Genomic DNA, 19,631 nt, shown 5'->3' on the forward strand with positions numbered 1-19,631 from the left:
GCACCATCAACAGAGTCCAATCCCACCTTTTTGATGTCTCTCCAAGCACCCAGTTCATCATTTTCCTCTCCTCCCTTCTTGTTCATTCATTCATTCATTCATTCATTCATTCATTCATTCATTCATTCATTTATATTCCTTTTTATGTGGCCGCCCCCCCCTTTTTTTTTTTTTAATTTTCATATTTATAGGCTTTGTGTTTGTGAAGTCAGACTTGAGGAATTCCCAGTGTGGGGTCCCGGGCCTCCTCTGAGCAGACTTCCTGTTCCAGATGAGCGAGAGTTGGAGAGAGTGAGCTTTCTGTTGTTTGGCCAGTTCAGCCTCCTCCTCCTCCTCCTCCTCCTTCTTCAGACGGCAGGAATGTGGGATGTCTGGAGTGGGGGGTCAGGAAGCCAGGAAAGAATGCCAAGTATGTCCATGTTTGTCCAGGGCTGCACCTCCCGCCCTCCACCGAGGGCCGAGCTCTATAAAAACGCCGGCGCTTCGCTTCCAGAACTCAGAGCGAGAACGACTCGAGCTAAACTTTAGCTTTTACCTCAACAAGCCAGGAGACACTCAAACTCCGCCATTGACAAGAGATCAACTCGATCAAGGAAAACCAAGATTTATTCTCCAGCTTTGACGGAAGACTCCTTTTATTTTGAACACTTCTCAAGATGTCCGCTATGAAGAACGTGATTTTGCTGCCGTTTGCGTGCGCCGTCTTCTGGACCTTGGTAAGATTTTGTTTCTGTCACTCACCCGCCGTATATTTGACGAGACGTCCGCTAAGTTGATTGTTATGGCGTTCCAGGCTGCCGGTCAGGAATGCAGCGGTCGGTGCTCTTGCCCCTCCACATCTCCCCAGTGCGCCCCTGGTGTGAGCCTAGTCCTCGACGGCTGTGGCTGCTGCCGGGTTTGTGCTAAGCAGATGGGAGAGCTCTGCACCGAGAGGGACCCCTGCGACAACCATAAGGGTCTCTACTGCGACTTTGGATCGCCCATCAACAGACGCATCGGAGTGTGCACAGGTGAGATGGCAGTCGCTGTTTTAGGGCGATAAACTTCAGTGTGATGGGCAAGAAACAAGACTTTCTTAAATAGAAGACAAGCTTGTATGGTTTAAATTGAAATCATCATTCTAAGACATTTGCCTAGAAAAAAAATGATACAAAAAAAGATGGCGGTCTTTAATGAAAAACGTTCATGCCTTAAAAAGAAAAAAAACAATATCATACTTTTGCTGAAAACAAACTTTCTTGATATTTTCCCTTTTCCCCGACTATTAACTAATTCACTGCCAGACAATATGCAACAATATGTCCACTCCAGTGCCAGGGTTTTTGTCATTTTCACATAAAATTCCATGACCCACAGAATATTGAGTTTTAAGACTACATAAACATTCAATGCAGTGTAAGAAACCTTAGATTATCTTCTTTCATGAGAAAAAACAGAGTTGATTCCTAAGTTATATGGGTCTGTAGTTATCTGAGTTTGAAATGGGGGTGGCTGTACAAAATACAATACATACATTCTAGCTATATAGCTAATACATAGCTAGGGAGCTGGATAGCAAATAGCTAGCGAGCGAGAAGCTTTCAACATTTAGCTTGTAGCAGACGTGCACATTTATAATAATAATAATAATAATAATAATAATAATAATAATAATAATAATAATACATTTTCAAGCGCCTTTCAAAGCTCTCAAGGACACTTTACAGTCACAGACAAGCATAGGTACTATAATAAATATAATACAATCACAAATAGAATGAGCAACGAACATTTTTGTTTCTATGTGACGGGTCAAAATGACCCATTTTAAGTTCGAAAATTAGCCCAACTGGCATGGTCGATGTTAGCATGACTTCCTTGAATGTATTTATCATTTATGAATTTATAATGTATTTACATTTCACTGTCTTCCTGTTCAAACCCCTCACAAAAACAACATATAATAATGTTTTGAACGTTGTGTTTGCAGCACGAGAGGGCGCTACCTGCGTGTTTGGAGGAATGGTGTACAAAAGCGGCGAGAGCTTCCAGAGCAGCTGCAAGTACCAATGCACCTGCCTGGATGGGGCGGTGGGCTGCGTGCCCCTATGCTCCATGGACGTGCGTCTCCCCAGCCCCGATTGCCCCGCTCCTCGACGCGTCAAGGTGCCCGGAAAATGCTGCGAGGAGTGGGTGTGCGACGCCCCGCAGCATACAAACACATTCATGGGCTCGGTTTTACCCGGTGAGTTAGCGCGATAATCTGATCCCTGAGCCGCTTCCCAAACTCCGGAAGGGTGGACTAACTAATCTGGTTGTTTTCTTCCTGTTTGGCTTTGCGAGCAGCTTACCGCCAAGAGGAGACCTATGGCCCCGATCCGTCCATGATGCGAGAGAACTGCTTAGTTCAGACCACCGAGTGGAGCGCCTGCTCCAAAACGTGTGGGTTGGGGGTCTCCACCCGGGTCACCAATGACAACCGCGAGTGCCGCCTGGAGAAGCAGAGCCGCTTGTGTATGGTGCGCCCATGCGAGTCCCATCTGGAGCAGAGCATCCGGGTCAGTATTCCATTCCAAAGGCACTACCGTGTTCAGATACGCAGGCAAAAACTTTTACAATACTATACATATAGATATATATATATATATATATATATATATATATATATATATATATATATATATATATATATATATAGATATATAAATAGAGTAATTAAATAGATTTTTTTTGATATTAGTGTTTTTTTAGAAGCTAAAATATAGTACAATATTATACCTGTAGATTGAAATAATAATATACGTCTCAAACACCGTAAATATTATTTTTGATTTTTATTTTTTCCCCAAAAAAATACAATTTAAATAAAAAAAAACAGATTTAAAATAAAATACAATTTAGATTATGCAACCTAAAATACAAAACAAAACACTTGGTAATGTTTTAACTCATTCACTGCCAGATGATATGCAAAAATGTGTCCACTCAGGTGCCAGGGTTTTAGTCATTTTCACTCAAATTGAAGGACCCAGTGAATATTGTGTTTTAGGATTACATAAACATTCAATTCAGTGTTTGAAACTTTCGACTCTCTTCTTTCATCAGCAAAAAGAGTTAATTCCTAAATTATATGGGTCTGGAATTATATGAGCTTGAAATGAGGGCGGCTGGCCAAAATACAATGCAATACATACATATTGATTTATATAGTGCTTTAACAACAGTTGAAACTGTTACAAACATGGACAAAAGACAAATGCTGCCCTCTAGCGAAAGGGGAAAAAAACATTGCCAGAGGTCTGACCAGCGCTTTATCGGCAACTCCCCGGCTAGAAAAACCAAAACCCGAACAAATTCGGGAATGGCGCTTAATTTCACACTTTTCAATTCCCAAATAGATTCGGAAAAGGCAACAAATAAGAGCCTGAAATATTAATCAAATAAAAGTAAAAAATACATTTCCTGCATTTCAAAATAAAATAAAAACTAAAAATGTGTCTTTTTGCATCATAAAATTACAAAAAAAAACAGTAATGATTGAATGCGGAAAGATTTGTTCCTCCAGTCAAAAAAAAAAAACAAATAAAATAAAATACCAACAGGAAGCAATTATTTTGCACTTAGAAATAGCATTTCATAAAACAACTATGTGATTTATTTTTAGCTTTTTAGAAGGGGAAAAAACAATTTGTCATAGTTTTGCAACCTAAAATCCATGAACGCATCACTCCATGAAAATACATACCTCTAAATATCGCTTGAAAATGACAACTATTTCTGTAACTCCCTTTCACCAGAAAGGAAAAAAGTGCATCCGCACACCTCGCCTGTCCAAACCCATGAAGTTTGAAATCTCAGGCTGCACCACCACCAAATCGTACCGCCCCAAATTCTGCGGCGTATGCCTGGACGGCCGTTGCTGCACCCCTCACAGAACCACCACGTTGCCCATGGAGTTCAAATGCCCTGACGGGCAGGTGATGAAGAAACACATGATGTTCATCAAATCCTGCGCCTGCCATCACAACTGCCCCAGCGAAAACGACATCTTTGAATCTGTTTACTACAAGAAGATGATGGGCGACATGGCGTAAAAAAAAAAAAGGTAGCAGTCTCGGCCATTAGGGGGGCGGGGGTGGTGCGGGGGGGATACCTGACGGCTGGCTGCTTTGTCACTTGAAAACAGAACTCATCTCGCAGCTCCCGTCCTAATATACACAAGCCTATTTTTTCTTTTCTTTTTTTCTTTTTTTCTTTTGTCAGACTAGCCGCACGCAATGCGTGTGTCGCATTTATTTGTGTGTGCACTTTTCAGACAGAGGGAGAAATTCCTGCACTAATAATATTATGGACAACGTGCCCCGTCCATTTTTTTTCTTCCAAATTTGACCTGCCCTTAAAGGCGGTGTATAATAACCCCCCCCCCCCACCTCCACCCCCGTTCCCCTCACCACGATGGACAAATGTCCGTGTAATGAATGTGTGTGTGTGTGTCTAAAAAAAAAAATGTGTGTGTGAGTGTGTAAGCAGAGGCCTTAATAGGGGTCTTGTGTAAAGGTCAGCGTTTCCGTCCAGACACAAGTGGGCGTAAGAGACCACGGCACTGAGATCTAAAACAAAAAAAAAATGACTAGAAGAAGAAGACTGGAAGGATTGTGAGTTCATTCCGAGAAGAAACGTGTAAATGCTGTATATATTTGTACAGTGGAAATTTATTTAAAAGGCGTCATTGTTCTGTGCGTTTACTTTTTTCCTTTTTGTTTTTTTGTCTCCCAAAATATGTATCAATAGTTTTCATTTTGACGACAGTGTTTTGTACTATTTTATTGAACAGTGTGACGGATTGTGACACGTTTGGCTTTGTAGCTGGAAATAAAACTGTTATATTTTTTTAGATATATTTTTCTTTCTTTAGAGTCAACACATTCAAGGTCGGGTGAAGAATCTCATGCACACACACACACACACACACACATACATAAATATGTCTATACTTAGATTTATGATTTAATACACTCGCAAATATAAAAAAAGTTTAATAATAATAATTGGATTTGCTTTTATTAGTCTCGCAGTGGAGAAATTTACATTTCACAGCAGCAAAGTTATGAAAGGAATGAAAGTAATTATATATAATAATAATAATAAATGCATTTCATTTATAAGAGCCTTTAAAAACTCTCAAGGTCACTTTACAGTCACAGGATACGTTTTTCTGTGGGTGAGCAGCGGCAGCCATATGCGCCAGCGTTCACTCAACCCGGAATAACTCAAATAGATAGAAAGTTAGCTAGCCAGCTAGCTATTAGATAACTAATAGATAGCTGGGTAGATAGCTCGCTAGCCAGCCAGATAGCTAATGCATATATGCTGTATTTTGCTTTTTTACTTTCATTTCTTTCATAATTTTGCTGCTGTGAAATGTAAATTTCTCCACTGCGAGACTAATAAAGGCAGATCCAATACAATCCATCCCAAATATATAGCTAGCGAGCCAGATAGCTAATGCATACCAAATATATAGCTAGCGAGGTAGCCAGCTAGCCAGCCAGAAAGCTAACAGATAGCTAATAGAGAGCTAGCTAGCTAGGTAGCCAGTTGTACATGTACATACCTTTATAGAAAAATATGTTTATGAAACGAAAACTGCAATTCACAGTACATATATAACAAAATACAAAAAAAAGTATTCTGTACTGTATTTTAACTCATTCACTGTCCAAAAGGTGTCCACTTCAGTGCCAGGGTTTTTGTCATTTTCACTTAAATTGCAGGACCAACAGAATATTGAGTTTAAGAATGACGTAAACGTTCAATGCACAAATGTACAAAAGGCAAATGCTGCCCCCTCGTGGGAAGGAAAAGTCATTGCCAGTGATCTTACCAACCAACCAAAAAAAAAAAAAACAAAACCAGAACAAATTCGGGAATGGCGCTCCAGGTGATATTTTCAATTGCCGAATAAATTCCGGAATGGCAGTGAATGAGTTAATGATAATTTTTCAAAATGTGTATTTTGAGATGTTGTGTTAGCTTTATTCTTTGTTGAATGTCCTTTAAATGTGAAGACACACTGTGGTGCGAGCCTTCACTCTAATTAGCAGTCCAGTTAGATTTTGTGTCTCTTGAATTGTATGTGTATTTTTGTATACTGCTTTGCTTCATCGGATACATTTCATTCTCTTCCACAGGACGTAAATGTATCCACCCAGCTACTTTCCTTAAAAGGGTCACAAGGGGGTACTGGAGGCGGGGGACACCCGGAACTGGTTATCGACCAATTGCAGGGTACACAGAGATAAGCAACCGTCCACTACTAGTTATTCACCTGCTATACATCGTTCTGAAATGTTTTAGGAAACCGGAGTGCCCAAAGAAAACCCATACAAGCATGCGGAGCGAACATGCCAACTCTACACAGGGAGACCACAGGCGTCATTGAATCCTACACGACTGTATGGTGAGTGTGACCACTTATCCACCAGACCGCTACTGATTATTTTACACGAGTCGCCATTTTGGATTTGATTATAGAAAATAGTGGAGCGGACACACTCTCTCTGCATCCATATTTATCTATATGTATATCTATATCTCATCTAGTTTATCTAGCTATCTTTCTATCTAGATATCTCTATCAAGCTTCCTAGCTAGCGCTCTTCCTAGCTAGCTCTCTACCTAGATAGCTCTCTGCCTAGCTAGCTCTCTACCTAGCTAGCTCTCTGCCTTGCTAGCTCTCTGCTTTGCTAGCTCTCTGCCATGCTCGCTCTCTGCCTAGATAGCTCGCTGCCTTGCTAGCTCTCTCTAGCCCTTTAACTAGCTAGCTCTCTAGCCTCTGCTAGCTAGCTCTGCCTCGCTAGCTCTCGGGCTTGCTAGCTCTCTACCTAGCTAGCTCTCTGCCTAGCTAGCTCTCTGCCTAGCTAGCTCTCTGCCTTGCTAGCTCTCGGCCTAGCTAGCCCTTTAACTAGCTAGTTCTCTACCTAGCTAGCTCTCGGTCTAGCTAGCTCTCGGCCTCGCTAGCTCTCGGGCTTGCTAGCTCTCCACCTAGCTAGCTCTCCACCTTGCTAGCCCTTTACCTACTTCTCTATCCAATTCTCTAATCCATTTATAATCCAGCATGTTTTTGGAATGTCAGGGTAGGAAAAACAGAATAGACAACATGGCTAACATGGCGTCAACCGGCGCACGTGTTGTAAACAAGCATTACGGTTGTAAAGCCTGAATTCAACGGCCCTTGGAATAACTCACGATAAACCTTTGCCCTTTTCTATGGCTCCTGTATGGGAACCATAACGATGGGATGGGCGTGAGAGGAATGTGGGAAGCTGGCGCGCCAGTGGATTTTATTTGTATTTTTACAATTTGATTTTATTTTTCCTCCCCTCAGATCTCTAGACAAATAAAAACATTGGCGTCTTGACTCATACAGTGGACGACATTGGTGCCTAAGGTGAGAAACCATACTTATATTCTTTTCAGGTGCTTTTTAAATGTTAAACGGGACTTTCTCTACAATATCATGGTACTCAAATTGTAACTGTGGTTGTAGTTGTGGTAGGAATTCAGTAGTAACCCCGCCCATTTTGAAAAACTATCTCAGGGTGGAGGTCTGCCATTTTTGTCCTATACTACCACCTGCCACCAGTCAGTTTAAATGACAACTGACACCGCCGGTGCCAAGTTGTGTCCATAATTGGTAAAATCACTTCAAATGACTTCGACTGAGCGTATTTTACAAAGATTCCACCACATTTAGCTATATTTTACGTTTGAAGACTCGCGCTGAATATTCAGTAAGTCTTGTTTTTGAGTTGGTGACGAACGCCCCTGACCAAGAAAGCGACACACAATGCATTTTGGGTACTTTGTTTGGTCAGAAAACTTCGTGTTGATCCGTGTTGATGGCGAAATTAGAAGGAAACACATAAATAACGCGATGGTGAATCGTTGTGTGTTGCACCAAGACTACTATTTGATACTATTTGACACGAATTCCCAGCAGACAAATCAGCCCATTTCCAACGGAGCTTGCATTTTTTGGGACGCTACATTGGAGGCTTGAATTGATACGCAAGTACTTCTTTAATCGATTTCAAACATTTATGCTTTCCTCTTCAGAACTATTTGAATCATATTCATAACTGGATGAGTAACAAGAAAGCATCTTCTCCGAAACTGAAGCCATTGTTTTGATTCGAGAGCAAGGCAAAGACGTCCCGGAGTGACGTCACGAACAAGGGGGCGGGACCTTCTGAAACTCGCCATCTTCGGGGTCATTTTGAAGTAGTTTTGGGACATGTTTTTCTGATGTCAGTTAAGAAACAAAAAAAAGGTGTCGGTTGTCCTTTAAATGTCAAATTTCCCGGCTGAATTTGGGGCCCAGTGTATTACTACTGCAAATTCACTTGCGCGTGTATGTGCGACATAAGGCAAAAGTGTAATGTGGTCCTCATCACAAACTTTTTAATGGATCATACTGCAAAGTAGTGATATGACGCCCAATGATAAGTGTATGTGTGCGTGTGCGTGTGCGTGTGTGTGTGTGTGTGTGTGTGTGTGTGTGTGTGTGTGTGTGTGTGTGTGTGTGTGTGTGTGTGTGTGTGTGTGTGTGTGTGTGTGTGTGTCCACGTATGTGCACTTTGGTCTTACTCATAAAAGAGTATTTATCAGAAAGGTTCGTCCCTTCAGCAGCAGTCAAGTTTCTTGAAACCACCACAAGCAAATCTGTCTTTTTCTTGTCTCATACTATTATTATTATTATTATTATTATTATTATTATTATCATTATTATTAAGATTGTCTTTTTTTTTACTCTGGTTGGTCCATTGGAAAAGCAGTCATGGTTAGCCGGAACTTCAAGAACGTGTTGGTGGTGTCGTTGGGCTTTCTGTCTCTCTTCACTGCGTACGGCGGACTCCAAAGCTTGCAGGTTCAAGACAAACTTAATATACCGAATATTTTATTTATGTATGTATTTATTTATTTATTTATTTATGTATTTATTTATTTTTATGTTTATGTATTTATTTATTTATTTATTCTGTATTTATTTATTATTTATTTATTTATTTGTTGATTTATTTATTTGTTAGTTTGTTTGTGTTTATGTATTTATGTATTATTTATTTATTTATTTATTCTGTATTTATTTATTCTGTATTTATTTATTTATTTATTTATTTATTTATTTGTTTGTTGATTTATTTATTTGTTTGTTTGTGTTTATGTATTTATGTATTATTTATTTATATATTCTGTGTTTATTTATTTATGTATCTATTTATTTATTTATTTATTTATTTATTCTGTGTTTATTATTTTATTTATTTGTGTGTTTGGCCTTGCACACATTCATATTCTTTTAAAAAATTCAAAATCAAAAGTGAATTCAGGGAATTTATTAGCTTTTTTCATATTATTATTATTATTAGTATTATTATTAGTATTAGTATTATTATTACAGGTATTTGGCTGTTGTGCCACAATGGACACCAGCAAAATCGCTAACCTCCAATTATTTCCCTATTTTTTTTCCTCATTAAATCTTGATTTTTGCCATTTTTTTACGCATGATACATAAAAAAACATGACTATTTTTTAGTATGCAGTAAATTTAGATTTGAACCCTCTGACTTCAATTATATAAAATCATAGTTTTTAAAACACAGGCCAGAAAAAAAAGAAAAATCAATATTTCTTTTAAATCATTTTTATCCGTGTGTATTTTTGCTCTAGGTTTTCATTAATGTATGATGCTTCCCTTTTCAGAGCAGCCTAAATGCGGAGGAGGGAATGGGAGTTGCATCTCTGAGTGTCATCTACGCGTCCATCATCATTTCCTCCATGTTCCTTCCTCCCCTCATGATCAAAAACCTGGGCTGCAAATGGACCATCGTGGCCGGAATGGCCTGCTACGTCTCCTACTCTGTCGGGAATCTTTACCCGGGATGGTAAGAACCTTACGTAGTTGTTTATGATCTCCTCTGGCTCTACTGGATCCCAAGTAGAACATTCTCGAGGAGGAAAAAAAATCAGGACTAGAGGTTTTTCTACTAACTAGAACCTTCTAGCAAAATTGTATTGTTTTTTTTAATCACGATTTTTCTCACTAAAACGATTTTGCCATTTGAAATAATTGTGTTCCATATCTCAGGTACACGCTCATTCCCACCTCTGTGATTTTGGGTTTGGGGGGCTCCCCACTGTGGTCGGCAAAATGCACATACCTGACCATCTCCGGCAACATGCTCGCGGCCAAGAAGTCTAAGAAGGCTCCGGATATCATCAACCAGTACTTTGGCATCTTCTTCTTCATCTTTCAGTCGTCCGCCGTGTGGGGCAACCTCATGTCCTCGCTCATCTTTGGACAGGACAGCAACATAAGTAACAATCGCCGAAACTGTGACGACTTCGAGCATATAGATCCAAAGTAACTAATTTCTTATACCAATGGGCCTTAAATTGAAATGATGGTGGAAAATCAAAATTACCAAAATTCAATTAAAATATATTGAAGTGAAAATGCAAATAAATATAAATATTAAAGGACAACCGACACCATTTTTTTGTTTCCTGACATCAGAAAAACGTTTTATAGCATCTAAAATACCCAAAAAAGATGATATTTTTAGTCAAATGCAAAACACCAATAAAAATGACTTAAAGTGTCCAAAATCTGGCAAAAAAATTGAGATGCGAATTTGGCATTTTCAGAAAGTCCCGCCCCCAGTTTGTGACATCACGCCAAGACGTCTTCCATTGCTGGAGAATCAAAACAATGGCTTCAGATTCGGAGAATATGCTTTATTGTTACACATCCAGTTATGAATATGATTCAAATAGTTCTGAAGAGGAAAGCATAAATCTTTGCAATCGATTAAAGGAGTCCTCCCATATCAATTTGAGCCGTCAATGACAGCAATGTAGCATCCCAGAAAATGCACAAGATGGCGCCCAAGCTCCGTTGGAAATGGGCTGATTTGTCTGCTGGGAATTTATGTCAACTAGTATCAAATAGTAGTCTTGGTGCAACACACAACGATTCACCATTGCATTATTTATGTGTTTCCTTCTAATTTCGCCATCAACACGAAGTTTTCAGACCAAACAAAGTACCCAAAATGCATTGTGTGTCGCTTTCTCGGTCAGGGACGTTCCAAACGTGATGTCACGTCAGGCATCATCATCAACTCAAAAACAAGACTTCCTGAATATTCAGCGTGAATCTTAAAACGTAAAATATAGCTATATGCCGTGGAATCTTTGTAAAATACGCTCAGTAGAAGTCATTTGAAGTGATTTTACAAATTATGGACACAACTTGTTCCGAGGCGTCGGTTGTCCTTTAAATTTAAATTATGGTGGAAAAACAAAATGATCAAAATTCAGTTAAAATATATTGAAGTGAAAATGCGAATAAATATAAATATTACGTAATAAATGGAAAAATACAAAATGGGTTACAAAAAAACATGTCAAGTGGCACTATTTTTCAAAATAAATGTAAAACTACTCAATAAAATACTAATGTAAAAAAATCTGCAAAATAAAAGCTACATTTGAAGAAAGTTGAAATGCAAGACATATATATATACACAATATAATTCAAAAACAAAAATATAAAAAAAATAAAAAAACTGAAGTCGTAAAAATTAAATACATATAATAATAATTGTCAAAATTAAATGCACAATATTAGAAGAATGTCTAAATTATCAAAAATAAGTACATAAAAAACTAAATTGAATAAAAATACAACAAAACATTACATCCAAAAATAAATTCCAGTATTTTGTAAAAATATATATAACTTACCATCAATAAAAGTGCAAAATGTGTGATTTTTTTTTTTTTTTACAAAAAATTTATTACAACATAAAAAACGCACATGGAATCGAACCGTAAAAATTACAATCAATGCAATCATGTTGATGTTACTAATTTGCTGATGACGTCATGTGTTGCCAGCCGACATTTCGGAGCAGCAGCTGCAAACTTGCGGGGCTTCAGACTGCGGCTTGATGATCACGTCCAACAGCACCACCAGCAGGCCGGCGCAGGAACTGGTATGGACCCTGGTGGGATGCTATATTGGTAATAACGCTAATCGGTTTTGGAGCACGATAGTTCGAATTATTAGCTATTTAGTAATGTCGGTGACTTGTGCGGATGGAAACGTTCTTTTTTGGTTTTTAGTGTTATTTTTTTTATCATAATAATAATAAGACATTTTATTTCTAAGCACCTTTCAAAACCAAAACCAGGTGTCATTATTATTTTTTTACTACTACTACTACTACTACTACTACTACTACTACTACTACTACTACTACTACTACTACTACTACTACTACTATGACTACTACTACGATTACTACTACTATTACTACTACTACTGCTACTATTACTACTACTACTACTACTACTACTACTACTACTACTACTACTACTACTACTACTACTACTACTACTACTAATAATAATAATAATACATTTCATTTATAAGCACCTTTCAAAACTCTCAACGACACTTTACAGTTTTTCTGTGGGCGAACAGCGGCAGCCACACGCGCCAGCGTTCACTCAACCCACAAGTAACTCAAAAAGATAGAAAGTGAGCTAGCTAGCTAATAGATAGTTAATAGATAGCCAGCTAGATAGCTAACCAGCAAGATAGCTATATAGCTAATAGATAGCTAGCGAGCAAGCCAGCCAGATAGCCAATACATAGCAAATAGATACTAGCAAGTAGATAGCTAGTGCCCACGATTCTGCAGGGCAAAATTGTTGCACCAGAGCTGCGAGGCCGGACATGTTGGATGTGTAACCAATGGGCGGGCGGGCGCCCCGGAAGAAAAAAAAAATATCGAAAAAGTTGGCGTTGCCCAGCATTAGTGACTGGCAGTTGGCGACACGGCCGCCTACAAACAAAAGTACTTTCAATAATAGTTTTGGTGTGTTGTAAAAAAAATGAAAGTGGATGTTTTGTGTGTTTTTTTAAACTTCTTGGTCAGGCGTGGGGTTGCTTGCCATGCTGATCGTCGCCGTGTTCCTGGACAACATTGACCACGAGGAGACCAGCCGTTTCCGTGGTAACCGCGAGCCATTCTGCCACACCTTCCTGGCCACCTTCCGTCTTCTGAAGGACTGGAGGTTGCTCACTCTCATCCCGCTTACCATGTACAGCGGCTTTGAGCAGAGCTTCCTGTCTGGAGAGTACACCAAGGTGAGGTGTATGTTACCAAATTTGAAGTGTGACAGTTTAAAGGACAGCTGACGTTTTCTGTGTCCATAATTTGTAAAATTTTATTTAATCATATTTATTTAATATTTTATTTATTATTCTCTATTCTTATTATTTTTATTCTATTTATTGATCTATATTTTACATTTTAAGACTTGCACTAAATATTCCGGAATCTCTTGTTTTTGAGTTGGTGACGAGTCCGTACGTCACGTCACTGAAGGAACGCCCCTGACTGAGAAAGTACACATTGCAGAAGTCCTTTCATCACGTCAATGCATTTTGCGGTACTTTGTTTGGTCTGAAAACTTCGTGTTGATCGGTGTTGATGGCGAAATTAGAAGGAAAACACATAAATAACGAGATGGCGAATCCTTGTGTGTTGTGACAAACATTTTGAGCCCATTGAGCCCATGTATTATTATTACACACGGAGCTTTGTTGCCATCTTCTGCCTGTTTTGGGTGTGACATTTCCTCACCCTATTGCCTCAAAATGACACGGAATAAATTCTTTAATCGATAGCAAACATGTATGCTTTCCTCTTCAGAACTATTTTAATCATATTCATAACTAGCTGGAGAGTAACAAGCATCTTCTCCGAATCTGAAGCCATTGTTTTGATTCTCGAGCAAGGCAAGACGTCTTTGCGTGACACCACGAACAAGGGGGCGGGACTTTCTGAAACTGGCCACTTCCTGTTTCAATTTTTTGCAGTTTCAGCACACCTTAAGTCATTTTTATTGTTTTTTTGCATTTAACTAAAAATATACTGCGTGTTTTGGGTATTTTAGATGCTATAAAACCTTTTTCTGTGATGTCGGTTGTCCTTTAAGTGTTGTTTTTTTTTTTTTTCAGAACTACGTGACGTGCGCGCTGGGTATTCACTACGTGGGCTTCGTGATGATGTGTTTCGGGGCATCCAATTCCCTTTGCTCCTTCCTTTTTGGGCGATTGGCACGCTACACTGGCAGAGGGGCGCTATTCTTCCTAGGTACCAAGACCCCATAACCTCACTCGTACTTGTTAGTTTTTATTCACAATATATTTTGCACTTGTCCTATTTATTTATTCATTTATTTATTTATTTTTAGCGTCAGTGGCTAACTTGTCGTGCATTATCGCACTGTTGTTCTGGAGGCCTCATCCCGACCAGTTGGGTGTGTTCTTTGTGTTTCCTGCCTTGTGGGGAATGGCCGACGCCATCTGGCAGACGCAGACCAACGGTCAGTCGACACAACAAAAATTTTTTTGATCTTTTTATTTATCTATCTATCTATCTATCTATCTATCTATCTATCTATCTATCTATCTATCTATCTATCTATCTATCTATCTATCTATCTATCTATCTATCTATCTATCTATCTATCTATCTATCTTATTATTTGAGTACAGTAATTAATCTATTGAGCTTGCATGAAAAAAATTGTTGCAAAATTGTAATTAATAAATAAAGGGAAAAATAGCTACGTTGTGAAACTTGAATTCTTCACTGTATTTATTATACATGTAATTGGTTTTGTTGTGATACACATTAATTAATTTTTTTGTCATTGTTCTTGCGACAGCTCTTTACGGCATCTTGTTTCAAGCCGAGAAGGAGGCGGCCTTCGCCAACTACCGCATGTGGGAGTCTTTGGGCTTCGTCATTGCCTTCGCGTACAGCACCTTCCTGTGTTTGGAGTATAAACTGTACATCCTACTGAGCGTTCTCCTGCTGACCATGATTACCTACCCGGTGGTAGAGTATCACGAGTATAAAAATCCCACAAAAGTCAAGGACAACGGAGATGTCAAGGACAGCGGAGACGTCAAGGAAGCCATGGCCGTGGAGAATAAAAATGTTTATTGCCAGACTCAACTCTGAAACACTCGCCGAACTCGAGAATAGAAGAACACTCTCCTCACACGGTCCAAGATGGGAAGATGCTTGGCTGAAGATTTCAACAGTTATGTAAAAAAGTTGTTGTTTTTTTCTCTCTCTGCACAACCAGAACACTATTTTCTGAATTTTGTTCAGATCAACTCTGACGTTATTCCCAAAATCAAATTGATTTTTCAATCTGAATATAAAGACAGTACTAAAATATATATATTTTTTTGTGAAACTGAATCCTATTTTATTCTTATTTACATATCATAAGCAATTTTTCTCATCCCAATCTGCTCTGCATTTTCTCCCCCACGCTGCAGTCTATTACAATGTGTTATTTGGCAACATCAGCCATTTTATTCTAGTTTATGAAACCCTAAATATTGGCTTGTAATCATTTTCTGGCTCCCAAAAATGTATCCTACAATGTATCAAATGTGTGTGTTTCTAATTGAAGTACCACAAGCGTCATTCGAACAAACTTCATATTTTACACTTTTATTTGGTGAAAACTGCATTATAAGCCAATTTTAAGTATTTGTATTCCACACAGACGTCTGTAGTGGAAAACAACCTTATTCACAAGCAATTGACCTTCTTCGTCAGGGCGAAGTCAACACTGAAACATCCTTTGCTCCCGTCTTGTGGACAAATGCCGCACTACAGAAGCGTTCATCTTGGTCTGCTATAACAATATGAGCACGAAATACATTCCAAATTTAATATTAAACATGGTATCAGTATCTCTGGTGTGGGCTTCCTGAATAATGAGCACTAAATTTGTCATTGAAAAGATTTGCGTGTCGTTCAAGTGTCTTTGATGACATGGAAATTGTTGTAAAGTTGCATATTACTGTCACTCAGTCTTGTGAGTACCGTTCGTACGGAAGAGCATTAGGTCAAGGTTGATTTTTTTTTGAGACGGTATTATTCTGAGAAAAATACTCACAACTTTTCTAGATTTGTGACTTTAAATCTAGCAAATTTTTGCCTTATTTCTAGCAAATTTGTCACTTTAAATCTAGCAATTTTGCGAGTTTTTTCTCAGAATAATACCCATCTCTAAAAAAAGTATATATTTCAACTAATGCTCTTCCGTACGTTCGAAACACTGTGAACAATTGAAATCTCACAACATTTACTTATAATTATTTTCTATCTTGGCTCCCACCCCTCACAGATAATTCACGTGTACACGTGCTTTCGACCATTAACATTGTTTATTTTAAATATGCTGATTTACCACATCCAACATGGCTGACGTGTTGACGTCTCACTTCCACCAAACAAGACGCTCAAGGAGGAGACATTTACGACCGTGATGTACCTCAAATCTCGCGAGGTTCTGCCTCGCTTCTACCTGCGCCTCATGTCCAACCCCCCTCCCTTCTTGATTGGCCGCGTTCAAAGTCCAATGTTTGGACGAGGCTGGGGGAAGGAGTGGGAGGGGCGTGCGCTACAATCACCGCCGCTAATTCCAGCTGCTCCTGTGAGGCTTCAATCCCGCTAAAGAGGCTTAGCAGCCCGGTGGCAGGAGAGTATTCAACGTCGCGAACGGTGAATATGACTCTTTTTTACGGCTATTCGGCAGGAACGTTCGAGTAAAAGCAACCTGGGTCTTCACCTCTCGTCACGGTGTCACGCTTGTTGCACTCCGCGTTTCGCTTCGGTTCTGGCTGATGTCCAACGGGGGTGCTCGATGAAACCACTCGGTTCTTAACCACTCGATGAGTGTCAGCGACGGAATGTGGGCGTGATTTCAAGGTTTTCTTTATTATTACTTTGGACATTTTTCTACATCAACGATGTGTTTTAACACAATCTCTCAATTGAGGCTTGGTTGAGCGTTCTCTCCTCCTTCGAAGTCATTTTCCAGACGCATCGAGCCATGGCCAAAAACCAGTCTGAGACGGTGGGCGACGACCTGGGCCAGCTGACCGACGACGAGCTCCTTCGCGGTGGTAAGGAGGAACTCCTCCGCCTACTGCGCCGCGTCGACGGCGAGAAGATGAACCTGATGATCGAGCACGGCAACCTGATGAAGGACATCAATCGACGGCTCCAGGTGCACCTCCACGAGATCCGCAGCCTGAAGGATGTCAACCAAAAACTCCAGGATGACAACCAGGAACTCCGCGAGCTCTGCTGCTTCCTTGACGATGACCGGCAGAAGGGCAAAAAGCTGTCCCGAGAATGGCAGCGCTTTGGCCGCTACACGGCCAGCGCCATGTGGAAGGAGGTAGGCGCCTATATGCTGAAGCTGAAAGAACTGGAAGCCAACCAGGAGACGGTTCTTCGGGAGAACACCGAGCTCAAGGAGATCATCCTTATGCTGGATGAGGAGAGGAACGGTGCAGGCTCCAGGAGCTCCATAGACAGTCAGTCCAGCCTAAGCAACCTCAACGGGGGCAATGGCATCCTCCGGGACGTTGGGGATGGGAGCAGTACCTCCAGCGCTGGAAGCGCCGGGAGTCCGGACCACCACCACCATCACAATCATGACCATAACCATAACCACCAGCACAACCACGTGAAGACTGTCCCGGAGACCTCCAAGTTGGACCAACCTACGCGGCGGTCCATGGACGACATGTCTGTGCCACACCATCACAGGAGCATCCCCAATGGACTCAACGGTGAGTGGACAAATAATGATAATAATTAATAATAATACAACAACTACTATTACTACTACTACTACTACTAATAATAATAATACATTTTATTTATAAACGCCTTTCAAATACACAAATGGTTTCACATTTCATGTGCTTTTTATTATTGTATATTTTAGGTGTGGACAGACAAAACTTTATTGATGTCTATTTAATAAACAGCCCTTCTCAAATTGAGGTACCAGGGATGATGCCTGGTGGTCCTTAACATTATTAAATGCAATATTTTAGAAGAAAAAAAAAGACCGGTTCTGGTAAGAATGAGCACATAACTCCTAATCTGGCATGAGATCCAATTATTTTCAAATCATTAAATGGCGTCGCCCCACTTCACTTCTCAAAGCTTCTCCGCCCCCGTGCACCTACCTTCTGTCTCATTTTTGCGGACCAGACTCTATTAGAGGCCCTGATAATTAAGTAGACACCAAGGGGGTGATGGAGCCACTTGTTAATGTTCATCTTTGCGAGGTTTGAAGCGGCGTTCAAGTAGTGCGTCTCAACTGAGTTCCGCAAGTCAACTTGGGCGTGTGAAACATGATGAGTAATAACTTTTTATGTTGCACGAGTTGTCAAAGTGCAAATTGGGGACCCGGTACGCTAATAAAAGCAACAGGGGAGCACATTAATGCCTACGAGTTGCGATAATTTAGTTTTGATTTGATTGTGGAATCAAAGCATGAGCCATTTTTCTTTCTTTTATACACAGGTGGCCATTTTCCTGCCTGTTTTCGTTTAATTACATGCCTGCCAACTACTTCGGTTTTGCCGTAAAAACTACAGTTTTCATTATCCCTTTATAGGTAAATTAGGAAAATTATGGTTTCCAATAAAAATAATTCAAAAATCGTCAAAATAGTAAGGAGTCAACATCCATTCAAAACACAAACTGGTGATCAGCTAGCTGTTTGCTTCCTATAGATGAATTGCGCCTGCGCGTGGTAAGGGGTTTTTCCTGGAATCCAGAGTGACGGCTCATGAGTTAGCATAGCTCTTAGCATTGTCGTGTAATGGCATCTGAGAAAAATCAACAAAAAGTGTGAAAAGTAAAAGAAAACTATACATTCGTTTTGTGAGAAATACTCCCAAGCACTTCCAGGAGTTATACTTCGCTCAAGAAAATGTGAAAATCACGTCAACCTTGGCTAATCGCTGCCAGTAGAAATGATTACAATTCCCGTAAAAAAGTGGTAGTACGCTGTACATTATTTGAAAAGATAAATAATAATAATACATTTCATTTATAAGTGCCTTTCAAAACTCTCAAGGTCACTTTACAGTCACATGCTAAGTTTTTTTTTTCCTGTGAGTGAGCAGCGGCAGCCACACGCGCCAGCGTTCAATCAACCCGGAAGTAACTCAAATAGATAGCTAGCTAGCTAGCTAGCTAGCAAATAAATAGCTAATAGTTAGTGAATAGATAGCTAATATCTAGTCAATAGCCATTAGCTAGCGAATAGATCACTATTAACTAGCGTATAGATAGCTATTAGCTAGCGAATAGATAGCTAATAGCTTTAAGTAGTGTATAATAAATGATTGACAAGTTGTAATATAGGTATTTCTTTTCACAAGTATATCTATGACATTGATCAACATTGGTATGTTGTTTTAGCCTCATTTTAAGTAGCTGTAAATGTTAAAAATCGTTTGGCTTCAGGGGGGGGGGCAAAGCCTCCCTGACCCCTGGACCGACCGGGTCCTGCGCCCCATGTACCCCGGCATATCACTAGGCTTTTCTGCTTTCAAAAGTCGACAAGTATGTAATTTATTTATTTTTCATAAATGCGATGTTACTTCAAGGTTCGTGTTATGATCCCCTCCCGCGATTTTTCATTTAAAAACAAACAAGCAATCAAAA

General features: G+C 39.7%; 3 protein-coding genes across 8 annotated transcripts in view; all 3 read left to right on the top strand.

The window, feature by feature from the left end:
• Positions 1 to 484: 484 nt before the first annotated feature.
• ccn2a (cellular communication network factor 2a) lies at positions 485 to 4,875 on the top strand. The gene is made up of 5 exons (XM_089022793.1): positions 485 to 716; positions 794 to 1,010; positions 1,970 to 2,224; positions 2,326 to 2,537; positions 3,777 to 4,875. Exons 1-5 carry the CDS (start codon positions 657 to 659, stop codon positions 4,071 to 4,073), a joined length of 1,041 nt encoding a protein of 346 aa, XP_088878919.1. The 5' UTR covers positions 485 to 656; the 3' UTR covers positions 4,074 to 4,875.
• Positions 4,876 to 6,168: 1,293 nt separating this feature from the next.
• Positions 6,169 to 15,579, top strand: unc93a (unc-93 homolog A). Of its 3 annotated transcripts, XM_089021920.1 has the most exons (11): positions 6,169 to 6,267; positions 6,337 to 6,439; positions 7,367 to 7,429; positions 8,817 to 8,908; positions 9,748 to 9,929; positions 10,133 to 10,362; positions 11,947 to 12,072; positions 12,993 to 13,204; positions 14,081 to 14,216; positions 14,317 to 14,448; positions 14,794 to 15,579. In XM_089021920.1, the coding sequence occupies exons 4-11, from the start codon at positions 8,819 to 8,821 to the stop codon at positions 15,090 to 15,092; spliced, it is 1,407 nt and encodes a 468-aa protein (XP_088878046.1). In that variant the 5' UTR covers positions 6,169 to 6,267; positions 6,337 to 6,439; positions 7,367 to 7,429; positions 8,817 to 8,818; the 3' UTR covers positions 15,093 to 15,579. The 3 variants fall into 3 exon arrangements, with proteins under 3 accessions (XP_088878046.1, XP_088878048.1, XP_088878045.1); XM_089021922.1 differs by lacking the exon at positions 6,169 to 6,267 and having other exon boundaries at positions 6,287 to 6,439; positions 8,814 to 8,908; XM_089021919.1 differs by lacking the exon at positions 6,169 to 6,267 and having other exon boundaries at positions 6,287 to 6,439.
• A 976-nt stretch (positions 15,580 to 16,555) lies between these two features.
• LOC148883665 (coiled-coil domain-containing protein 85C-B-like) overlaps positions 16,556 to 19,631 on the top strand; it is a 52,190-nt gene continuing 49,114 nt past the window's right edge. For 3 of the 4 annotated variants that reach the window (XM_089022371.1, XM_089022373.1, XM_089022374.1), the window contains exon 1: positions 16,556 to 17,734. In XM_089022371.1, coding sequence (XP_088878497.1) covers positions 16,987 to 17,734 — 748 coding nt within the window. In that variant the 5' untranslated portion in view covers positions 16,556 to 16,986. The remainder of the gene's footprint in view (positions 17,735 to 19,631) is intronic. The other variant, XM_089022372.1, reaches the window with a different exon arrangement.

Source organism: Hippocampus bargibanti, linkage group LG19 (genome assembly GCF_051943395.1).
Source record: "Hippocampus bargibanti isolate YZ-2025 linkage group LG19, ASM5194339v1, whole genome shotgun sequence".
Classification (NCBI taxonomy): domain Eukaryota; kingdom Metazoa; phylum Chordata; class Actinopteri; order Syngnathiformes; family Syngnathidae; genus Hippocampus; species Hippocampus bargibanti.